Source organism: Leucopleurus acutus, assembly GCF_964270905.1.
Source record: "Leucopleurus acutus genome assembly, chromosome: 18".
Classification (NCBI taxonomy): Eukaryota; Metazoa; Chordata; class Mammalia; order Artiodactyla; family Delphinidae; genus Leucopleurus; species Leucopleurus acutus.
Window position 1 is genome coordinate 67,989,920 of NC_139160.1, and position 21,775 is coordinate 68,011,694.

At 42.4% G+C, this 21,775-nt stretch overlaps 1 protein-coding gene across 2 annotated transcripts in view; it reads left to right on the forward strand.

The window, feature by feature from the left end:
- Positions 1–21,775, forward strand: part of CLYBL (citramalyl-CoA lyase) — a gene marked incomplete at its 5' end in the record, with an annotated part of 234,426 nt that overhangs the window by 115,402 nt on the left and 97,249 nt on the right. For both annotated transcript variants that reach the window (XM_082859229.1, XM_082859230.1), the window contains one exon: positions 18,867–19,053. In XM_082859229.1, the coding sequence (XP_082715355.1) occupies positions 18,867–19,053 (187 nt within the window). The remainder of the gene's footprint in view (positions 1–18,866; positions 19,054–21,775) is intronic.

Sequence of the window (21,775 nt, forward strand, 5' to 3'; positions counted from 1 at the left end):
TTATCTTCTATTTTCAGGGTTCTTGTTGTAAAACAACTGAGCCCTTTAAAAGCGGTTTCGTTTTCAAATAAACACACATAACAGACGCACCTTGTGAACTAAGTACTTGAAAGAAGGAAATGAGGGGAGGAAAGAAAAATATTTGAAGTCGTATTTTCATAGAGGCCCTGTGGTGTTTGACGTGTGTTGGCCAATTCAGGCCAGGCTCAAAATGACAGTTCAGGTTTTGCCTACTATCTTGGGACTCCACTTAGGGCCAAAGTGTCCCCTGAAAAGCCTCTTTTCCTCAGAATCCTTGCTTTGGGCACATATCAGAAAGCCTGTGTGGTGCCTGCCAGCTGCAGAAGGGCCCCCGTGATGGGTTAGAGGCGAAATTACACTCAACTCTTTGGCAGCATCTGGAAACCTAGCATTGTGATGTCACTGTGAGAATAGAAATCCCTTCAGAATTCTGCATGATGATTCAGAGCAATTAATTCTGTTCTACTTTTCATGCCCTGGGAAGAACTCTATTTATATAAACTTGGTCAGGGACAAGCATATCTGCACATAGTCTGTGAAGAAAGGAAAACGAGCCATGTACTCCAGAGCAAAACTAGCTGCCTTGCTCCCCAGCCTATTTCCAAATGATTCAAATTTATGTAAAGAAATGCTGGTGAGCCCAGGAAAGTAAACTGCTATCTTAGCATTCTCTCCCATCAACGTTTTTTGGATTCTTTATGTGATATAAATATATTCATGAAATCACTTTCTCTGACTCTAGTACATCTGCCTTTGGGAGCTCAGTGGTAAATACACAACTGGCATGGATCCTGAGAAGTTCAGGGTTCTCACGACAAGCTGGCTCTGGCTCTTTGCGGACCAAGGACGCCTGTGAGCATGTTCCCTTAAGCCCCTACTCACTCCTTCATTGAGTTCAAAGGGTCTCAAGTCATCTCAAGAAAATCGCCATCTGAGCATCATGTTGCAGGGCTGGTGTTTGCAATTTTTGTGACTACGTGGGTTCTGTTTGATCCTTTCCCCTCTGCATCTGTCTTGTACATTCCACGTTCTGGGCTTGCCTTAGTCATATGCTTCGGGAGAAGGTATCATGAATGACTTGATGCCCATATTATAACTTAACGAGCTGCAAAGTCGTCAGGTATAGATTCTACATCTCTCAAACTGAGATTTTGGATTCAGAGACAGGTCACATGTAGACAACTTCCCACAGGCTCTGGCTGCTTGAGACACAGACTGTAATCAGAGTAATTAGCACTGAATTTTCAAGTCCTGTTCTCCAGCTTGACCTGGCAGCATTTAGCCAGCATGCACACAGCTGGATCAATGGCAAGAATTGAAGGGGCCGGTTGTAGGGCTGCTCCTGGCAGTTTGTGGTGGGCACCATCCACAGGGAATTCCAGGGGAGCATCAGGGACAGAGGAGCAGTGAGGAGACTTGGGGCGTGGGAGGAAAGAAATATGATATTGATAAGCACCTGTCTGGGAACTGTTACAGGAGACAGATCGCAGTACAGACTTTTGCCTGCAATTCATTATCATTGATCTGTTTTTCTCCTTCTTACTTAGTGCAGTTTGGGGTATTCCTAAAATGTCCCTTGTTAAAAGTTTACACTTCCTCTCCCTAAGAATAAGTACCTGCCTATCTAAATCCAAAGGCTAGTGAAATAAAAACTGTAGGACATGAACAGATACTTTGGTGGATCCAAAATAGAGGGTTTTTTTCAGCTTGGTGCCTGGCCTTCAGGTAGGGCAGCACAGTCGTGGCAAAGAAGCACCGGTACTGATTATGAAGTAAATTATCTGGGCACTTTGGTGGTGGTGGTGGAGAGACAGGGAATCAAGCTCAAGTAATCCCAGGGCGCTTCTGTCACCCACTTGCTCTTCTTAGTCCCACGGAGTGTGACGCCTCACAAGGGCAGCTAGAAGGTAAGGGTGATAAGAATACTGCAGTGGGGGGATGTCAGACCCCACTCCCCACCCATTGAGGGTAATGATTTTGAACGGGTGCTTGAAGACTGGACACTGAATAATAATAAATAGGTTTAAGTTTATAGGAAGTACTTACAACACAAAACTGCTTGAGCATATATAGTATCCCTAACACTATGATCAATATAATGGAAGAAGCACGATAAGCAGATTTTTTTTTTTTTTTTTTTTTTTTTTTTTTTTGCGGTACGCAGGCCTCTCACTGTTGTGGCCTCTCCCGTTGCGGAGCACAGGCTCTGGACGCGCAGGCTCAGCGGCCATGGCTCACGGGCCAGTCGCTCTGCGGCATGTGGGATCTTCCTGGACCGGGGCTCGAACCCCTGTCCCCTGCATCGGCAGGCAGACTCTCAACCACTGCGCCACCAGCGAAGCCCAAGGTTAAACTTTGAGGGAGTACTTTTGCATTTTTCAGCTGTAGGCTTTTGCACTCAAATTACTAGAATATTTGTGTGGAAAATGAGGTCAATTCTGTGTTTAAGTGAACTGTTGTTGGCTATCTCACCTGACAGTCATTTTGTGATTTGAATGTTAAATCTTATGACCCTCACATGCTCACACATAATACTTTCCAGGCCACAATTAACATTTGCCACTAAGCAGTATTTTAGAAAGTATTTATAGAGGCTGCTGCAAAGTGCTGTATTCTAGTGATATGGAGTATTTTCTCTAGTCATCTGCTTCTAGAATGCACCTTATCCTGGCAGTAAACTGGTGTCTTTCATAAAAAGTTCCTTGATATCCAATAGCTCACTCTGGCACACGCTTAGCATTTTTCCCTGAAATCCTTTCGTAAATCAACAGGAAGCCTTCTTTCCCATTTTTATTATAAAAGGGGAATTGATGATAAAACTTAAACACTCATTGTTATTTTAACATCTAGTCTGTTGAGGAGTTGTGTTTTTACTTAAAAATATTTTAGCCAAGAATCAAAACCAGAGAATTATGCATTTTCCCAGCCTCCTGTCAATGATGGCTCTTTGTTAAAAGCACACAACAGAATATACTGTGCTAAACTCTTGTTGGCTTAAAAAGCCATATATGAAGCCTTAAAAGCCAAAGCATTTAATTTTTAAAAATGATTTAAGTAAATCACTTAAAAAAAATCTGTGCCAAACTTTTAAAAAGTACTTTTCACATCTTGCCTTTATAAGTAACTATAGCATTAAACATACCATAAATTTATTTTCTTAATAAGTTTGGATTTTCACACAGCCTCTATTTTTTATACTATAGGTTGTACAAGGCTGTTTCATTTCAGGTTGAAGAGACCCAGCCAACATTTTGACACTCTTTTTTCTTAAGTGCGAAAGTTGGATTGGGACAGGGACTGTTGAATTTTGAAAACAGCAATTGTTTTCTTTTTCTCCTTCCTTTTTTTCTACGTTTATTTCACTTTGTAGTTGCGAGTCATGGGTTTTTTCACTTCAGGCTTTTGCTCTCCCTGGTCTTTTGCTTAACAATTCGCACTAGGAGAGGCTAGTGGGCTTTTTTTTGTTGTTGTTTGAGGTCTTCTGGGGTTTTTTTTGTTTGTTTGTTTGTTTTTTTGCATATTCTTTCCTTTCCTCCGGATATTATTACTGACCAAATTTAAAACACTACAGTGTTTAGGATCCCTGCAGGGCCATTTTAAGTATTTGGACCCATAAAGGGCCCCAAGCAATAACTACCTGAATTGCTTTTAATTACACAATATAGCTGCATCATTTTACTTCAGATTCTTTTTGATTGATGCTGCAAGGCAATTGTAACCACGGATGATGGGATTAAGTGCCTCTTGAAGTGACTTTAGCTTCTTGTGGGAACAAAGGGAAAGAGGAGAACACTTAGTCCCTTTTTGCCTGAGCTGCCTTTTTCTTAGCTTGCATATAAAGAAATACAATTAACAAACATTATCCCCAGAGGTAAATTGAAATGTACATGCAGACCAGAACCTGCTCTTGACTGCAATTAGACATATATGATCTGAGGTATTCTGACCATTCATTAGTGCTAATTGTTTGAGAAACAAGCCCAGAACAAATGATTAAAATCTAGGCACCATAACTGGGATTATTAGCATGTGTGATAAAATGTGCGCTCTGCAGCTGTACCAATAAAATGCTCTGGAAGGTGGCTCTGATTAGACAAATGCTTGGTTTGGCTCTGTGGTGAGCTCTTGGTGTTTGCTCAAGACCTGGTGATGTTTATAACAAACAACTTATATCTTTCTTTCTTAATTAGTGGGAATTACTATGTAAATGTTGGCATTTTGTAATTTAATATCCTATGGTTTTTTCCCGCCTTTGGGCTGTTATTGCAGTCTACTGATCTTGCTGGGAATGAGATAAACTGAGTTCTTAGGTTTTGCTCCTTTGCTCTGTTTTCTTTAAAATGCTGGATGCCATGGAGAACTACTACAAAGTTTGCTCTGTTATTTGGTTTTTGAACCAAAATAGATGCTCTTGTATTCAGCACTTGTACTATAGTCACAGAGACCTGGCAAGGGTAACTTAGTCAAACATAAACTAACTGGGAGCTTGTTGGCCAATATGGACAGTCAGCATTCTGCTAAGCCCTCCAGCCTAACCTTAGCTAAGAGAGCAGAACCAGGAGGAAGACAGAAGTGACTGCCAGGGTAAGGACCAATTTAGAGTGATGGATGGCCGTTGAATTCCCCCTGGAAGTGCATCTAGGAGTTCGGGGTTAGCAAAGAAATGTGAGCTCAGCTAAATGTGAAGTCAGTGAGAGATTTGGGAGGCGCAAATGGGAATGGAAAGAAAGGACCTGTGAGACGGAAGCATGGAACCAGGGTGCCAGGGAAATGTGCCAGGCAGGCAGAAGCTGAAATCCAACATCAGACTATCTACGGATGGATGTTTCAGGCCTCCTAACTTGTAGCTCAGAGTTCCTCTGTCCCCTGTTTGCATTTCTGAAACCAGCGTCAGAGGAAGGACCATTTGGAGATTGTCCATATTGTACCATGATAACCTACAGCAACTTTTCAGTCTCAAGTGGTCTGTCCTTTTCACCCAACAGACTTCTGAGCCACCTATTTCTTAGCATATCAGTTGCACATACCAAAGGAAGACAAATATCGGTGTTACTCCAGATAGAAATAAGATTAAATTAGCTTTTAAAATTAGTTAATACATTACAAAGACACATGCAAAAAATTGTCTGGTTATCGTGTTCTCTGGATAACCTATTCCATCTCTCTTTCCATTATCATAGAAAACCCTGAATCAAGTCAAAAATAAACCATAACGTAGATTGTCATGGACATACAGCTTGTGGAAAGGATTCCCCTCTTAATTTTTCATTTTATTCCCTGTGTATTTACAATAAAAGTGTTACTCTCTGAGTCTGACCAGTTCATTCCACAGAAAACTAAGTAACAATACATATTCAGTAAGAGTGGTTCTTTTAGAACTAAATATAAAGGAAAAAGAGGCTGTTTTGCACTTTGGCTGGTGCATTGCTAAGTGTGGCATTGAATAAGAAAATAATCTTAAGCTCCCCTAAAATTAGAAGTTCTAGGAAGTCTTGCCTTAAATATTTAAAGGAGTTAGTGCCTGTAGCACATTAAACATACTTTAAAAAAAAACTGTGTTAGAGAAAGCCTTCATGATCACATCCATATGTTTAGTTTTAATTTTCATCACACTTAGCTCTGAATAATTAAGAAGGAAAAAAACAATCTTAATCTTATTGTGGGTCCCACACAGTCAAAGCCACATACACGTGATTCGTGATCACAGCTTGTATTCACAGCTTTCGTGTGTGTGGTATGGGTCTGGCAATTAGACTGTGTTTTTTCTAAAACTTATTCAGCACTAGAGAGAGATCAGTATTAAAATTTCCCCAAATCTACATATCAGGGTAATCAAAGGACTATAGCTAACAAAATATCAAAATTCTAAGCTGTGTAACATTTTGGCCTCATTTCATTGCGATTGACACTTGAAAGGAATTTTTGAGAGAATCTAGGGAGAAAAAGATTCCGTTAACCTAGATGATTTTCATGACAGCTACCAAAAAAATAAAATAAATAAGATGTGGAGAGAACTGTTTTCTCAAAATTGCAGATCCATTTTTCTGGAGGAAAAAAAAATTCTCCCATGATTACTTTCATATCAAAGAACCCGGTCATGGGGGAGATGCATAATTTGACACATTTAGCAGCCTTTGAGCTTTTGAAGGATTCTGTAAAAGAATCCATGGTTACATCTGTCAGGTTGACAGTCTTCTTTCGTGACCTTTAAAAAAAAGTTGAGAAATTGATCTTTGTAGTTCACATTTGCTCAATTACCTCTAAAGTTCTGCCCAAGCCAGGAATTGGCCATCTCAGCTTTAAATTTATTATTTTTTGAGCTAAGATAACCGAGTACTAATGGAATCTCTAAATGGAGAACTTTTGTGAATGGTCTTTTTTTGTGTGAAATTTTCTGGTGGGCCTATGGTGATAATATTTCCTATATTCTCCATTGGCTGTTTTAATACATTAACTACTAAATATTGTCTTTTATGCAACTCATTTTAGAATCAGATCTTCTTAGGCAGGAATGCCAGCAGTGAACAATCCAAACATAAGGCTCTGCTCTGGGTGCTCAGTTATGGCCAGGAGTGGAACAAGTAAGCTGTTGGTTCCTTGCACTCAGAATTTCACCATCCAAAACCCCAAATCGTCTCTACAGAGGCTAAGAGAAGTCGACTGGCATGTCCTTTAGGTTTTAATTACAATTTACCAAAAGCTCCCACGTTCTGCACTTGACAGGTGCGTCCTCTCATCATTCCCAACACTGGGAAATGCATCTATCAAATTGCTATGGGGACTTCCCTGGTGGCACAGTGATTAAGACACTGCTTGCCAGTGCCGGGGACACAGGTTTGATCCCTGGTCTGGGAAGATCCCACATGCCGCAGAGCCGCTAAGTCCGTGCGCAACTACTGAGCCTGCGCTCTAGAGCCCGTGAGCCAGAACTACTGAGCCCACGTGCCTAGAGCCCGTGCTCTGCAACAAGAGAGGCCACCACAATGAGAAGCCAGCATATCGCAACAAGGGGTGGCCCCTGCTTGCACAACTAAAGAAAGCCTGCACCCAGCGGCAAAGACCCAACACAGCCAAAAATAAAATAAAGAAATATAAAATAAAGAATCCGCCTGGCAACGCAGGGGACATAGGTTTGAGCCCTGGTGCGGGAAAATCCCACATGCTGTGGAGCAACTAAGCCCGTGCGCCACAACTCGTGAGCATGCACTGTAGAGCCCGCGAGTCACAACTGCTGAGCTCGTGTGCCACAACTACGGAAGCCAGCATGCCTAGAGAGCCTGTGCTCTGCAACAAGAGAAGCCACCGCAATGAGAAGCCCGCGCACTGCAACAAAGAGTAGCCCCCGCTCGCCGCAACTAGAGAAAGCCCATGCCCAGCAACGAAGAACCAACGCAGCCAAAAATTAATTAATTAATTTTAAAAAAAATCACTATGGGTAGAGGGTCCTGAGCATCATTCCTGCAGTTCTCAGTGACATTAACTCAGTTAACTATTGATAAACAACATCCTTAGACTTCTTTGTGTTTCCAGGAGCCCCAGGTTGAAGCAGCCCAGAAACAGAAGAGATGCTAATCACATTGTGTTCTTAAACGTGTTCAGTGAAGGAGTGCAGGTTTCCCTCTTGACCTCAGTGTCACTCCGGGGGTGGGGCGGGGGGAATAAAATCCCTCCAGTGTTCCATTCAGATAAAACCTCTGCTCCTCCTCTTCTCACCAAAAGTAGAGCAAGGAAGTGGGATTATGGTGAATGCCCACTAGCAGGCACATGCTCTATTGTCATCCCCTCTTCAACCGGAATCAAGGAGCTTTGCAGCAAAACAAAGCTCCTCTCCTCTCATCCCATCCCCCACTCTCCCTCTTGGCCCTCACCTCCGCCTTCCTTCCCTCCCGCCCACTTTCTTATCCGCCTACTTTCCTTCAGGACCCATCCTTTCTCCTCCCTCCCTTTCTTTCCTCATTCTCTTCCTCTCCCTCACCTCCTCTCAAACACCCTCACCCCTGCCCTTGTCTTCCTCCTTATCGTCTGCTGGGCTGGCTTGTATCAAACTCCTCTTCATTTGCCTTTCTGAACAATGGCAACGTTGCCCTTAGAAGTGCTACCGAGCACCCAAGTGCCACGGGGCAGAGTGGTGCTGTGGCCACATTAATTTATGAGGACTAATCCATTCGAGATATAAACGTGGATCTCTGTTTTCATGGAAAACTTGCTCTCTTCTTCGGGACTCATTAATGGTCACCCAGTTGTACAGGGTTTTCCCTGTTCTTGGGGCTTACCCCACCCATGCACCTATCTGGAGAACTACAGTTCTGTGGCCAAAGAAGTGGATTCAGTGACCAGCGAGGGTCTGCTGGACACATGGCTTCTTGTCCATGTTTGCTCAACCCTTGGCCTAAGGGCCAGCTCGTGGTGGACTCGGTATTTATTGAATGCATGATCCGTACTGAATTTCATCAGTACATTTGTGTTTATGAAACAATAGCATGGATATAACAAGGGAAAGAGATTTGTTAACTTTAAATTTTTTTTCACTGTGGTAAAATATACATAACATACAATCTACTATTTTAACTATTTAAAGCTTATTGTTCAATGGCATTAAGTACATTCTCACTGTTGTGCAATCATCACCACCATCCATTTCCAGAACTTTTTCATCTTCCCGAACTGAAACTCTGTACCCACTAAACGGTAATTCGCCTCCCCCTTCCCCCTCACCATTCTATAATACTTCCTGTCTCTACGAATTGACTACTCTACGTACCTCACAGAAGTGGAATCGTACAGTATTAGTCCTTGTGTGTCTGGCTTATTTCACTTCGGATAATGAGTAATTTTTGATATGGATGTTTGTTTGATTTCTCATTCTGTATGAAAAAAAGAGTTCCATTACTGGGTCACTTGTTTTTGCCCTTTGGTATTCTGATGGCCTGAGGAGGAAGAGATCTGCACTGAAACAGCATTACACAAATTTTACCAAAGTGAGCAAAAATAAAGGTTCTGCTTTTTTCTTTATTTCTGATAAATCTGTCCCTTATTTGACACTCACCTCTTTTCCTGGGGTTTCCATGGCAAGTGTAGGCCAGGAGGGAAGTCCCTCACCAGCATCCCTCCTTCTCGATGGCACCATGATGGCCGAAAGGCCGGCCCACAGCCCATGGGTCTTCCCCATCCTGTGCCCTCCTGACTCCTTCCTTTGAAGTGAATCCACAGCGGACCACAAACTGCTATCCTGTGTGTGTCTGCTTTGGACACAAAAGAGTATCTCTTCCTTTCATTACAAAATGGAGCACTTGATTAAGGTGTGATATAATTGCTTTGTGAGAGAGTTTGCCCTGGAAATGTCTTGGCTTTTCTGAAGCGGGCTGCATGCTTGTTTGTGTTTGCACCACATGCTAATCTCACGAATGGCCCTGTTCTGCCAGTGAGAGGACAAATAGCTGTTCTTTTGCTCTTGTGCCCATGGAAAGCTCCCCACTTCTCCTTGCCCTGTTGCCATAGTAACTGAAACACAGTTCTTCAAAATAGGGAAGGAATCTCTCTGGGCAGTTGGGAACTTAGCAAACTGAGAACATACGTAGGCCTCAATTATTACAGATGCTGGTGTAAATACCTAGTTATCAATAGTCGTAAGCGTGGCTGGAATTTGTAGGTGAATTTTACTGTCCCTTGGGGGGTGTATAGGAAAGGATCGATGAATGGGTTCTTTATTCTAGTCCCACAGATTCTTCTATGAGCATCAGAATTGACCCCACATGGTGGTTCCCAGGACACGGGAGGCACTTGGTCTTCAGTGGCCGATCCATAGCCCAAGCCCCCTGTGCTCCCCACTCCATGTGGTCACGTTCTACCCACCTCTGCACGGACTCTGGCCCCTCAGTGCCTCAGCCACCTGACAAGGGCTGAGTGGTCACCGCCTGAGAATTGCAGGGACTTCGTTTATCTTTGTGCTTCTCCCAAGGATCTGACCCCCTAGTGATCACTTGTTACCTAGTGAAAACTAGAATCAGATCTGGGGTTGAAAGCAGCATCTAGCCAACACGCCCTGGTTCCTGACCTGTGTGTGCTGACATAAAATCCTCCCTTCCCCAACTTACCAATGTATATATTTTTTAAATTTTATTTATTTTTGGCTGCATTGGATCTTTGTTGCTGCGCACGGGCTTTCTCTAGTTGCAGCGAGCGGGGGCTACTCTTCGTCGCGGTGCACGGGCTTCTCACTGTGGTGGCTTCTCTTGTTGCGGAGCACGGGCTCTAGGCGTGTGGGCTTCAATAGTTGTGGCACGTGGGCTAAGTAGTTGTGGCTCACGGGCTCTAGAGCTCAGGCTCAGTAGTTGTGGCGCACGGGCTTAGTTGCTCCACGGCATGTGGGGTCTTCCCGGACCAGGGATCGAACCTGTGTCCCCTGCATTGGCAGGTGGATTCTTAACCACTGTGCCACCATGGAAGTCCCTCACCAATGTATTTTGAAAAGCCTGTCAGATTTTCTAACAAGAACTAAATATGAGTTAACGTTAAAACCCAATTGCTGGGCTTCCCTGGTGGCGTAGTGGTTGAGAGTCCACCTGCCGATGCAGGGGACACAGGTTCGTGCCCCAGTCCGGGAAGATCCCACATGCCGCGGAGTGGCTGGGCCTGTGAGCCAGGGCCGCTGAGCCTGCGCGTCCGGAGCCTGTGCTCCGCAATGGGAGAGACCACAACAGTGAGAGGCCCGCATACCGCAAAAAAAAAAAAAAAAAAAAAAAACCCAATTGCTATTTTTAAAACTCCAATTACTATATAAACACATTTCACCTAAACAAAAGTAGATTTGTTAAGCAAGCCAACCGTGAGTTGGGTCAGCATTTGTAAAAGTGTCTGATATACAGGGCTTTTCCTGGAATATGAATTCATTAGAACTTCAAAAGCAAAACAGCATGAGGTTGGACACTTTACTGGAGCACTGGAGAGTTCTCAGCCAACGAGAGGCTAGATGGATTGATATTTGTTAAATTGGGATTCTGTTCGTACTGCCTTCAATTTAGTCCTTTCTCAGGATTTGGTGGTTCCCCTTCAAATGTAGTTTGTTGACTGTTTTAATCATAAAAGATTTTGTCAAATGCTTTTTTCTACATCTACTGAGATGATCATGTGGTTTTTGTGAAAGCTGTAAATTTAAGTTACACTGGCTCCACCTAAGGGGAAATGTGACTTTTTGGAAAATACATAAATGGATAAGATTCAGCAGTGTAATACCCGAATCTGAGGCACCAGTACTGGCTTCAGCAAAACTCCTCTGATGCAACTATTTTGTTACCTCAGGGCTCACTGGTCATGAGAAACTAAGTTGGGGAAGGGTAGAGCATTTTCTAGCCCTGGAGCTATTGGGTTGGCCAAAAAGTTTGTTTGGGTTTCTCAGTAACATCTTACGAAAAACCTGAACTAACTTTTTGGCTAACCCAATATATCCCTCACTGCAGAAGACAAATAGAAAGTTCCTAAAGAGTGGGAGCCAGGCAGAATATTCCCCAGTTTCATCACTCATGCTTTCCCCCCAGAAGCTTCTCTCAGCATCTGACGAGCTTAGTCCCTGCTACTGGCAGGGACTTCCTTTATTTCACATGCCCTGTCCTTGCTCACTCTGCCTCCTGGGAGCTTGAGGTTTGGACCCTCAAGCAGTTGGAAATTAGCAGACTTCCTTCTATTCACTATGGACTTGATCTAAGAATCTAGTTTGAACTACAGGCTCAGCAAGGACTTCTTGGTGATCACCCTCTCCCCGGCCCCCCACTTCCAAACCCTGCCATGATGGCTACTGATTCAGTGGGTGGGCATGTACAGCATCATGGTTTCCAAGCAAGGAAAACTGCCATTCCTCTCAAAGTTATCGTTCCCAGTCACTTCATTAGTGGGAAGTTGCATAATTGGTACCCAGCTCCCCTGCCTAAATATGGTAGGATTACGTGCTGGCAACTTTTAAAGTCCAGCAATCCCAGATCCTTTCTAGGACCAGTAAGACACTTTGGTGGTACTTTGAAACCATGGTGCCGAGGTTCTCATCCTTGGCTGCACCTTGGAGTCTCCCTTGAAGCTTTAAAGAAACACTGTTGCCTGCGACTCACCACAAGGCTCTGATTTAATTGGGCTGGAGTGTGGCCTGAGGTTTTTTTCTTTTTCTAAGTTCTCCAGGTGATTGTAATGTGCAGCCAAAGTAGAGACCTCTGTACTAGCTATCAGCTAAGTAAAGAAACCACTAGCTTGGATGAGAAGTCACATATCAAATGGCAGATCCTCAAATGGACATTAGCTTAATTATTGCTGCTATTTCAAATATTGTTAGCAGTTTGTCATTTTTTTTATCAGAAAGACTTTTCCTTAAACATGGATTTTTTCCCCAAGTTTGCTGCATTTTTAATTACGACTTTATTATTACTTTCGTAGCATCTACTTGTATATAATAGTAACATATGACTCACTTAAGAGAAGTTTTCGTTGGAGCAAAATTTCCTGCATTAGGGCAATGGCTACACATTGGGATCATCTAGTACAGTGGTCCTTCAACTTGGCTATACATCTGAATCACCTAGGGGGCTTTTAAGTTCCAGAGCCTCAGCCTTGCCCCAGGCCAATGACTTCAGAATTTCTGTGACTGAGCTTTAGCGTCAGCATATTTGAAAGCTCCCCAGGTGATTCCACTATGCCCCGGAGTTTGAGTCAGCCTAGAACAGCATTCTCAAACTTTCATGAGATAAGCGTCCCCTGGAGATTTGTTAATATGCAGCTTCTGATTCAGTGGGAGCCTTAGACTCTGCATTTCTAACAACTTCCCACATGGTGATGGTAGTTGCTCCCATGAGACATGGGAGAATCTCACATGAGAATAGATAAGAGACCAGCATAGCTGGTCTATAGCAGCACCTCACTTAAGTGGCAAGAACCTAGAGAGCTAAAAAAAAGAAAAAAAATTATATACTGAGCCTGGGCCCTATTACCAGTGAATTTAATTTGATTGCACTGGGTGGGGTCCAGAATTGACAAGTTTTAAAAGCTCCCCAGGTGGTGGTGATATTGAATCCCAGGTGGAGAACCCCAGCTGTATTAGGGACTAGCTCTGCCTCTTGTGGTATAAATGGTTAATAAATGGTATCAGGTGGAGGAGGAAAGGGAGAAGACCCAAACAAGGCCAGTAGGGACCCCCCTCCAGCCAGAAGAACCCCTGGACCTGCCAAGGGATGTCTTATCTAAAAAAAGTTCCCTGTGTAGAGAGAACTCACCATAAGGCTACCAGATTTTTTTCAACTCATCTTACGCCCCTGTTTTGCGTATTGTTTGAATATATTTACATGTTGACTATCAAGAGGCCCTAACTCCAAATATGTAAGATAAAATAAAATAAGTTAGATCTTGCACCTACTGCAATTGTATTCATACGCAGTAGTCAGTGCTGAACACAACTCAAGTAGGGAACAGATTTTGAAACAGCCGGAGATGGGGGAAGGAGAGGACACGCCAGCAGTACGGGAGGAGGGAGGTTTGGGGAAGCCACAACGGGCTCCTGCCATCTGCCCAGTGACAGCCCCCTCTGGGACCTCAGAGTCTGCAACAGGACCTGAAGCCCAAACCCCCTCTACACCTTTCTCCTCCTTATTATTCCAAACAGTCTTGCTGCCTTTGATCTTTCTCCCTGAAGCTTCATTCTGTACAGACCTTTAGCCTTCCTGAGCTGCTTGCAGGCCATCCTCTGGGTGTTCCTCCCTGGACCTTCTGGACTTGACCTGTATCTTTTGGGCCGCCTCCCTGCAGTGCTCAGCACAGTGCCGGTCAGGGCAATCTCATGCGGTTGGTTGTACGGGGTGTGCCCTGATCAGGGTGCCTACAGAAGCCACGCGTGGGGCTGAGCTTCAGTTCTCCTCTACGCATCAAAGTTGCCGCCTCAGGAGCAGGCGGCACCTCTTTGCCCTTCCACCTGCTGGCAGGCTCGAGGGGACACCTTTTTCTAATTTGCACAAAGGGACCTGCCAGGTGTGCTAGTGGAGACCCTGCGCAGGTCACCCAGTGCATGCTTCCTCAGTACTCACTGAATGTATGAACAAGAGAACAAAGTGGAGGCAGTGAGGATAAATAAGAGGTTTCCACAGTCATCTCGGTAAAGGTGAACGAGGCCCCAAACTAGGACGTCATCTGTATTTACAGGAAGGAGGAGATAAACAAAGGAGAAGCAACAGGCCATGGGTTGGGTTAAAGCTTCCAGGATGGCAAAGGAGAGAGGGAATAAAAATGACCTCCTACCTGTAATCACCACTAAAACTTGACTCTTGCCCAAGAAGTATAAGGATAGTGTGGTTGCAGATCAGTCTTACATACCCACTTCTGGACAGCTGGCGTTGGTTGGGTAACGAGGTAACAGGAATTCTGTGCTCTTGTCTGCAAGACCCTGTGGCAAGCAACGTGGGGGAGACGTAAGACTTCCCCTCCCTCGGTTGCTTGTGATCTAGTTGAGGGCACTTGTGTCCAACAAGATTCCTGATGCTGGTCTACACGGACCAGCATCACATGTGGGTGACAGGTGTCAGATGATCATAGTAGCTATGGACGTACATACTGCTTTACTGCCTGTGGTGAGCTCTCCCCTGTATGAGACAGCTATTATGTTGCTTCTCACCTAAGAGGAAGTTGACATTTCTTGCTTGCTTCTCACCCCATCTTCTGACTGCCAGTCACAATATTGGCATGAACCACATAAAATTAGCATTTTTGTAGGCCAAAATGGTTAGATATCAGCAATTTCATATAGGTGGTTCTTATTCTCTCCACCATATTATGCTGCCACTTGAGACCTTTCAAGTGATTTTATTGGTTTGTTTTAAGCCTATTATAAAAGGATTTTTTTAAAAAGAGTGATGCTTCTTCTGGTAAATGTGCAAAATAGGAAAAAACTGTGCAGAAGCAGAAAAATCTTTTATTTATTTATTTTTGGCTGCGTTGGGTCTTTGTTGCTGTACACGGGCTTCTCAATGCGGTAGCTTCTCTTGTTGCAGAGCACAGGCTCTAGGCACGTGGCCTTTAGTAGTTGTGGCTTGTGGGCTCTAGAGCGCAGTCTCAGTAGTTGTGGCGCATGGGCTTAGTTGCTCTGCAGCATGTGGGATCTTCCCAGACCAGGGCTCGAGCCTGTGTCCCCTGCGTTGGCAGGCAGATTCTTAACCACTGCTGCACCAGGGAAGTCCCTGGAAGCAGAAAAGTCTTAATCCCAAATTCTAAAATTCAGAGGCATCCCTAATCACATTTTGATGTATTTCCTTCCAGATATTTTTCTTTGTATTTTTTATAAAGTTGAGATGTTATTGCATATGCAATGTTATATCCTCTGTTTAAAAATAACAATCTTTACTTCACATTAAATATTTTTATAAACACAATTTTTAATGATGGCATAATATTCCATTGAATGTAGGTACTGTAATTTATCCTACTGTTGGACCTAAAGGTTGTTTTCAGTTCTTAATATTATATATATGTAGTTTTATTCCTGTTCATTTTCTTAAGATAGACTCCTGTCTTAATCCATTTGGGCTGCTGCTGTAACAGAATAGCATAGACTGGGTGGCTTATAAACAACAGAAATTTATTTCTCACAGTTCTGGAGGCTGGGGAGTCCAAGATCAATGCTCTGGAAGATTCAGTGTCTGATAATAATGTACTTCCTGGTTCATAAATGTCAGCCTTTTCACTGAGTCCTCCCATGGCAGAAGGGGCTAGGGAGCTCTCTAGTGTCTCTTTTTTTAATTTTTTTTGCGGTACGCGGGCCTCTCACTGTTGCGGCCTCCCCCGTTGCGGAGCGCAGGCTCAGCGGCCATGGCTCACGGGCCCAGCCACTCTGCAGAATGTGGGATCTTCCCGGACTGGGGCACGAACCCGCGTCCCCTGCATTGGCAGGAGGACTCCCAACCACTGCTCCACCAGGGAAGCCCTCTGGTGTCTCTTTTATAAGGGCATTATTCTCCTAGGTTCTGCCCTCGTGACTTAGTCACCTCCCAGATGCCCCACCTCCAAATACCATCATACTGGGGATTATGTTTCAACATACGAATTTTGGGGAGGACACATTTAATCTGTAGCAATTCCCAAAAGGAATGGGGTCAAATTACTTGAAATTACTGGGTCAAAAAGCAGGAAACTTTTTTAAGTGTCTTGATTTGTAGCATCCATTGGCTTTCCAGAATGCATGTGCCCCTTGATTAACTTTAGCCATGATGGCAGAGCCAGTCCTTTGCTGGTTCTGGTTTGGTTACCAGTGATAAATGCTGTTTTTAAAGATGAGAAAGTCTAAAGATGAATGGTCAAAAAAGACTCCCCAGTTAGGTGGAAATTGAACTAAGCTAGAAAGATCTGTAAGTTTCAAATAAACCTTGAAGCTAGAAAGATCTGTAAGTTTCAAATAAACCTAGGGGAAATACTTTTCGAGCAGAAGCAAAGGTACAATGGAAACAATACAGCATATGTGGACAGTCATAATCTAATTTTCCGAGGGTAGATAGTTGCAACATGGGAATAGTGGGATATAAATTGAGAAAAGGGCTCTCAGCTGAGACTACATTACCTACATTCAATGTAGGTAGATATCTACCTATCCTGTAGATAATGGGGAGCTGTTGACAATTTTTGAGCAGGGGATTATAAGAGGAAAATAATGTTTCAATGATTATAGGAGACTTTATCTGGGAAGCCAGAAACATCTTTACAAGTAGCAGAAGATTTTTTAAATGATCATCTGTTTTAGAAAATTACACATCATATATAAACATCCTAGGAATGATTTGCTCTAGTGCTTAGCATGTGACGGTGGTATGACCTGTCAGCCATGTCTGAGTGGCTCAGGCTTTGAGATTCAGGTGGTGTGGCTTGGAGATCACAGTGGCTGGATCCAAATTGGCAGTCAGAAGCTATTTCGCATGGAGGAAATCTCAGTTTTCATGAAATGAAGGTCTCTTTGGCTTTTACATGTGCAGTTACAGCAAATCCTCATGAGGAGTGATTTTGCCTTAAGCATTTCTTGGTAAATAAAAATTTCATCTCTTTTAATTGCATTTTTACGATTTTAAAGGAAATGCATGTTCCAAATTCTGGTTTCCAGTACGAATAAGTAAAATGTGGTTGTTGCTATTACATCATTATATTTTCTCTTTTTTAAGATAAATCAGATATTTTTAATCAGTATAAAACGATGACAGATACTTTGGGAATTCTTCAATTATCTGTCCATACTATATTTAATATCAATATTAGATAAATGTCTTGTAATATATGTACACTTTTAAAACCCATCTATATGTCACCATATGCCACATAGCACAATGCTTATGTTATGGAAAAATAAGACTTCGACTCACGTTTTAGATTTAATTAAGGTTAGCTTCAAGAAAGAATGAGGGGGCCCTTAACAAAATTGATAGGCCACCAAAAAGACGCTGATTTTTTCTTGAGATACATTGTCACAAGACACACTAATCATGGCAAAATGTTAACAACTGTGTAAAATATTTGATGGCATTAACGTAGGATAACTACAAAATGTCAAGAGCTTTCATGAAGAATACAGCTGGCATATTTTTGAAAGGTTGGTGCTGTTTACCCCGGGGGAGTAGAACAGTAGGGTGTTATCCAGTTTGCTGGGGCTTTCACCTTTCTTTAACTGGGATTTTCATGATGTACAGCTCCATCTGTTATGGGCAGGGCTGGTTTCATGGGTGTGTGACCTGCACAGTCACGGATGGCCCTATGCTTAGAAGGGTCTGGTGATTTGTGTGATGTTTTTCTGTTGCCATCTTGAAATTCCCAATAAATTTTGAACAAGGGCGCTGCACTTTTATTTTGCACAGGTGATTCAAATTATGTAACTGGTGTTGATTGTGAAAGCTGATTTCATCTTCCTTTGCCATGTGTTATGGGCTAAAACATGGTTTTCACGGGACCAAACTACGGACCAGGTTAGAGGAGAGGGCTGCGGTGGGCCAAGGGAGCTTCTGGCCAACTCCTCTTATTTCCACGGGAGGCTAAACTTAGTACAATAGGAGAAGCGGGGAGACAGCAGAGTTTACGAGCAGGCAGGGCTACTGACAGCTAGAGTTTCCCCATTAAGAACAGCAGCAGTGGCTGCCATTCCCGCTACACCCACCTACCACATCAAGCTGATAACCCCCAGGCTCCGGCTGAGCGCTTCATGTGCATTATTTCCTTTAACTTAATTTTCTCAGCAACCTGCAACATGAGTATTATTTTTACAGATGAAGAATCTGAAGTTTCCAGCAATCAAGTTGCCCATAATTACAGAGCTAATAATGGTCTTTGCTGACTTAAGAAGTAGCCAGCCATCCTTGTCTGTTGTTAAAATTGAACTTGAATCACTTATTTGTCTACTTAAAAAGATTCATTGTCAGGGAGAGAGCCATAGACTTTGTTTACATAGATTGTTCATTTTCTACTTTTTACTTTCATATAATTGTAGATAGTATTGTTCTTTAGGACCTTTTAGATGTAAATTTCTTTACTTTTTTCTCCATGGATGCTATCTGGACAGCATACTAATGCTGGAAGTGTTTTTCCAAGAAGAGATAGCTACACCTTCCTTCTTTTCTCAGAAGATTGTGTCAGTAAACAGTATTATATATTTTTTAAACCTCAGCCAAAATGACATTCTGTTGCTTGATTATTTCTGTTATTATTGTTTTCCTAGTTGTTATGTGTGATTATGTTCTGCCATAAGTTAAAAAAATTATCCATGTTTTCTATTTTAATTTTGTATTAAAATAAGGTTTTTCAAAAATTTGTAAATAAATTCTATTCTTGACTAATTCTAATTATGTCTTCTGCAGGAAAGCATCTCCGGCAGCTGATGTGTCCAGGCTTGGGTACAGTTCCTCACCCAATCACAAATACATTCCGCGAAGGGCCGTGCTCTATGTTCCTGGAAATGATGAAAAGAAAATTAAGAAGATTCCCTCTCTGAATGTGGATTGTGCAGTACTCGACTGTGAGGATGGTGTGGCTGTGAACAAAAAGGTAATGGCATGATTTTTCCTTATGATGGAAAAAAGAAATGAATTGAAATTTGGTGCTCTCCTGGTAGCACTGCTCACTATTTGGAAAGAGTCTACTGTACTCACCTTTTTCTGATATCAATGTGTTCTTGACCAGCCCTTGTGTGGGTTCTGAATGTGTATGTTTCTTTTCTCCAAGAGACAGGAAGAATCCAGCCAAGATATATTTAAAATCATGGCCTTCAGTATATGTGACTATGTGTGTGTATAGATAAAGAGATACACACTTAAAAAAAAAGAGAGAGAGATAGACACTCTATCCATTTTGGCTGTGATATTTGCTGGTTTGAGTAAATGACTTAATCCTAGAATTGTGGTGTAAATTTTTCAGACCAGTAAGATGGAATTAGGAATTTATCTCTTTTTTTTACTGCCAGGTATATTGTGTAGTGGCCTTATCTCTTCTGGGACAAGTGCCAATAAAAGAAAAGATAGACGTCAATGCATGAGTCACCATTTTCCCTCCTTAATTAAAGAGAAACTACACGCAGAACCTTAAGGTTACAGCTTTTGGCTGATTTTCTCACGGCCTGATCAGAGAAATGAGTTGCAGAAAATACCCAATTTGTAAATAGGTACAAAAGGTTCTTGCTGGTAGCATAGTGGGTGCTTTTTGTTTCATTTTGATTTGCCTAACTTCTTTTTCTAGGTTTTTATAATGAACAAAGATTTGTTCAATAATTGGGTGAAATACATAAATTATTTTAACAATAACTGATGTTTGCATGGAACTTTTAAAATTAAACACATGCTTTCCCTCAACCTTCATCTATCCAGTCCCTAGACAATGAGGTTGGCCTGGGAATGGATTGTGGGGCTGGTGGCACAGAAGGAGCTGGCCATCTGGATTTATATCTATTTGGATAGTTTCTTTTCCTAGGTGACCTGAAATAGCGTGGTTATCCTATACAACTTTCTTGATTAATTGCTTTCCTTAGAGATTCTAGCAAACAAATATTTGCCTTATTTTTTTAAGTTAATTTACAGCATCTTTCTAATGGGCAAAGCAAGGCTTTACAAGTGTTTGGGAAAGGATTAGAATAAACATGTGGAATTTAACGCGTCTACTCAATATCTTTGGCATGCACCAAGGAAAATGCAATTAATCTTCTTTCTCGCAGAGATTAAGGTAAATAGGGCTTTTCTTGAAGGACATAATATGATTCCAGTATGCTCCCTTCCAAAACTCATGTAGTGCACTCTAAGATTAGATACTAAGTTGTAATTCTAGTTCTGTGTGACCCAGGGCAATTCACTTTACTTCTTTGCCTCAATTTTTTATCTGTACTGTGGGATGACAAAATCTTCTTTTGTCAGGGATAGGGATTATTACAAGGAATAAGCTTGATAAAATGCCTGGGAGTAGCTTGATTTCCTATAGGAAATAGATTAGATAAGTCCTGTGGTAATCATGATTAGAGGGGAATTTACTTTAGCTTGTAGCACAGTGAGCCATTAGGTGCCCTGATAAACTTCTAACTATATTTCTTCACAAACCTTGAGGCTATCTTCCTATTCCCACCTGAGGATGTTTCCTGCTACCCAGATGAGTTCGAAGTATGGTTCATTCCTACCTCATATTTCCTGTTTATCTGTGTTCTGAAGCCCATCCTTATACCCGGAGCCACTACTGAGGAGGAACCTAAGGAGGGGCAGGGGAGAGAAAAGTTTATGATGGGCAAGTTGTGCCCGCCATCTTGGCATCTATGTCCAGACAGTCAAAGCGCTGCAGTTCTCTCTCTCTTTTTTTAAATTAATTTCTTTATTTATTTTTATTTATTTATTTATTTGGCTGCGTCAGGTCGTAGTTGTGGCACACGAGATCTTTCATTGCAATGCGTGGGCTCCTCTCTAGTTGTGGTGCGCAAGCTCTGTAGTTTGCGGCACGCGAGCTCAATAGTTGTGGCACGTGGGCTTAGTTGCCCCATGGCATGTGGGATCTTAGTTCCCCGACTAGGGGTCGAACCGGCGTCCCCTGCATTGCAAGATGGATTCTTAACCACTGCGTTAATTGCCAGACACACTGTTTTATATATGCTGAACTTGGAGTCAACCAAATTTCCCTTTCTTGTCCACAGAGAGTTCTGGCAAGCCAGGCTAGTACTTATAAAACACTTTTTTCCCTAATTTTTTCTCATATATTTCATTTCATAGCCCTAGCCTGTCAATGTCTTTTTGGATTTTGATTTCATCATCCCACATTTATACCATCTGAGAATTTGACCAGCACACTAGAAAAATTCAACAAGTTTCTGATAGAAATGTTGAAGAGGTTGGAGCCAAGTGCTGTGCAAGCATGCCACTAGAAACGTCTGTTCGAGTTCATTTAACAAACATTTATATAATGGTGACTAAATGCCAGGCACTGTTCTAAGGGGCTTTAATTTGTATAACAACCAAGTAAGTAGTACTCCTTCTACAGATAAGGAAACAAGCATGGAGAGGTCAAGTTCATGAAGCAGTTCTGTGAATATGGTTATTCAGTCACCTAGCTCTTCTAAAATCCAGTCTTTTCATAAGAATAGTATAAGAGATTTTATTTAATGCCATTTCAAAATGAAGACACCTTCCTGATTTACATGGCCTAGCAATACCTTCTCTCTCCACATACTCCACCTTGCCAGAAAAATGAGGTTAGTTAGATGAGACTTGATCTTGAAGAACCCTAGTCAGTACTACCTAGT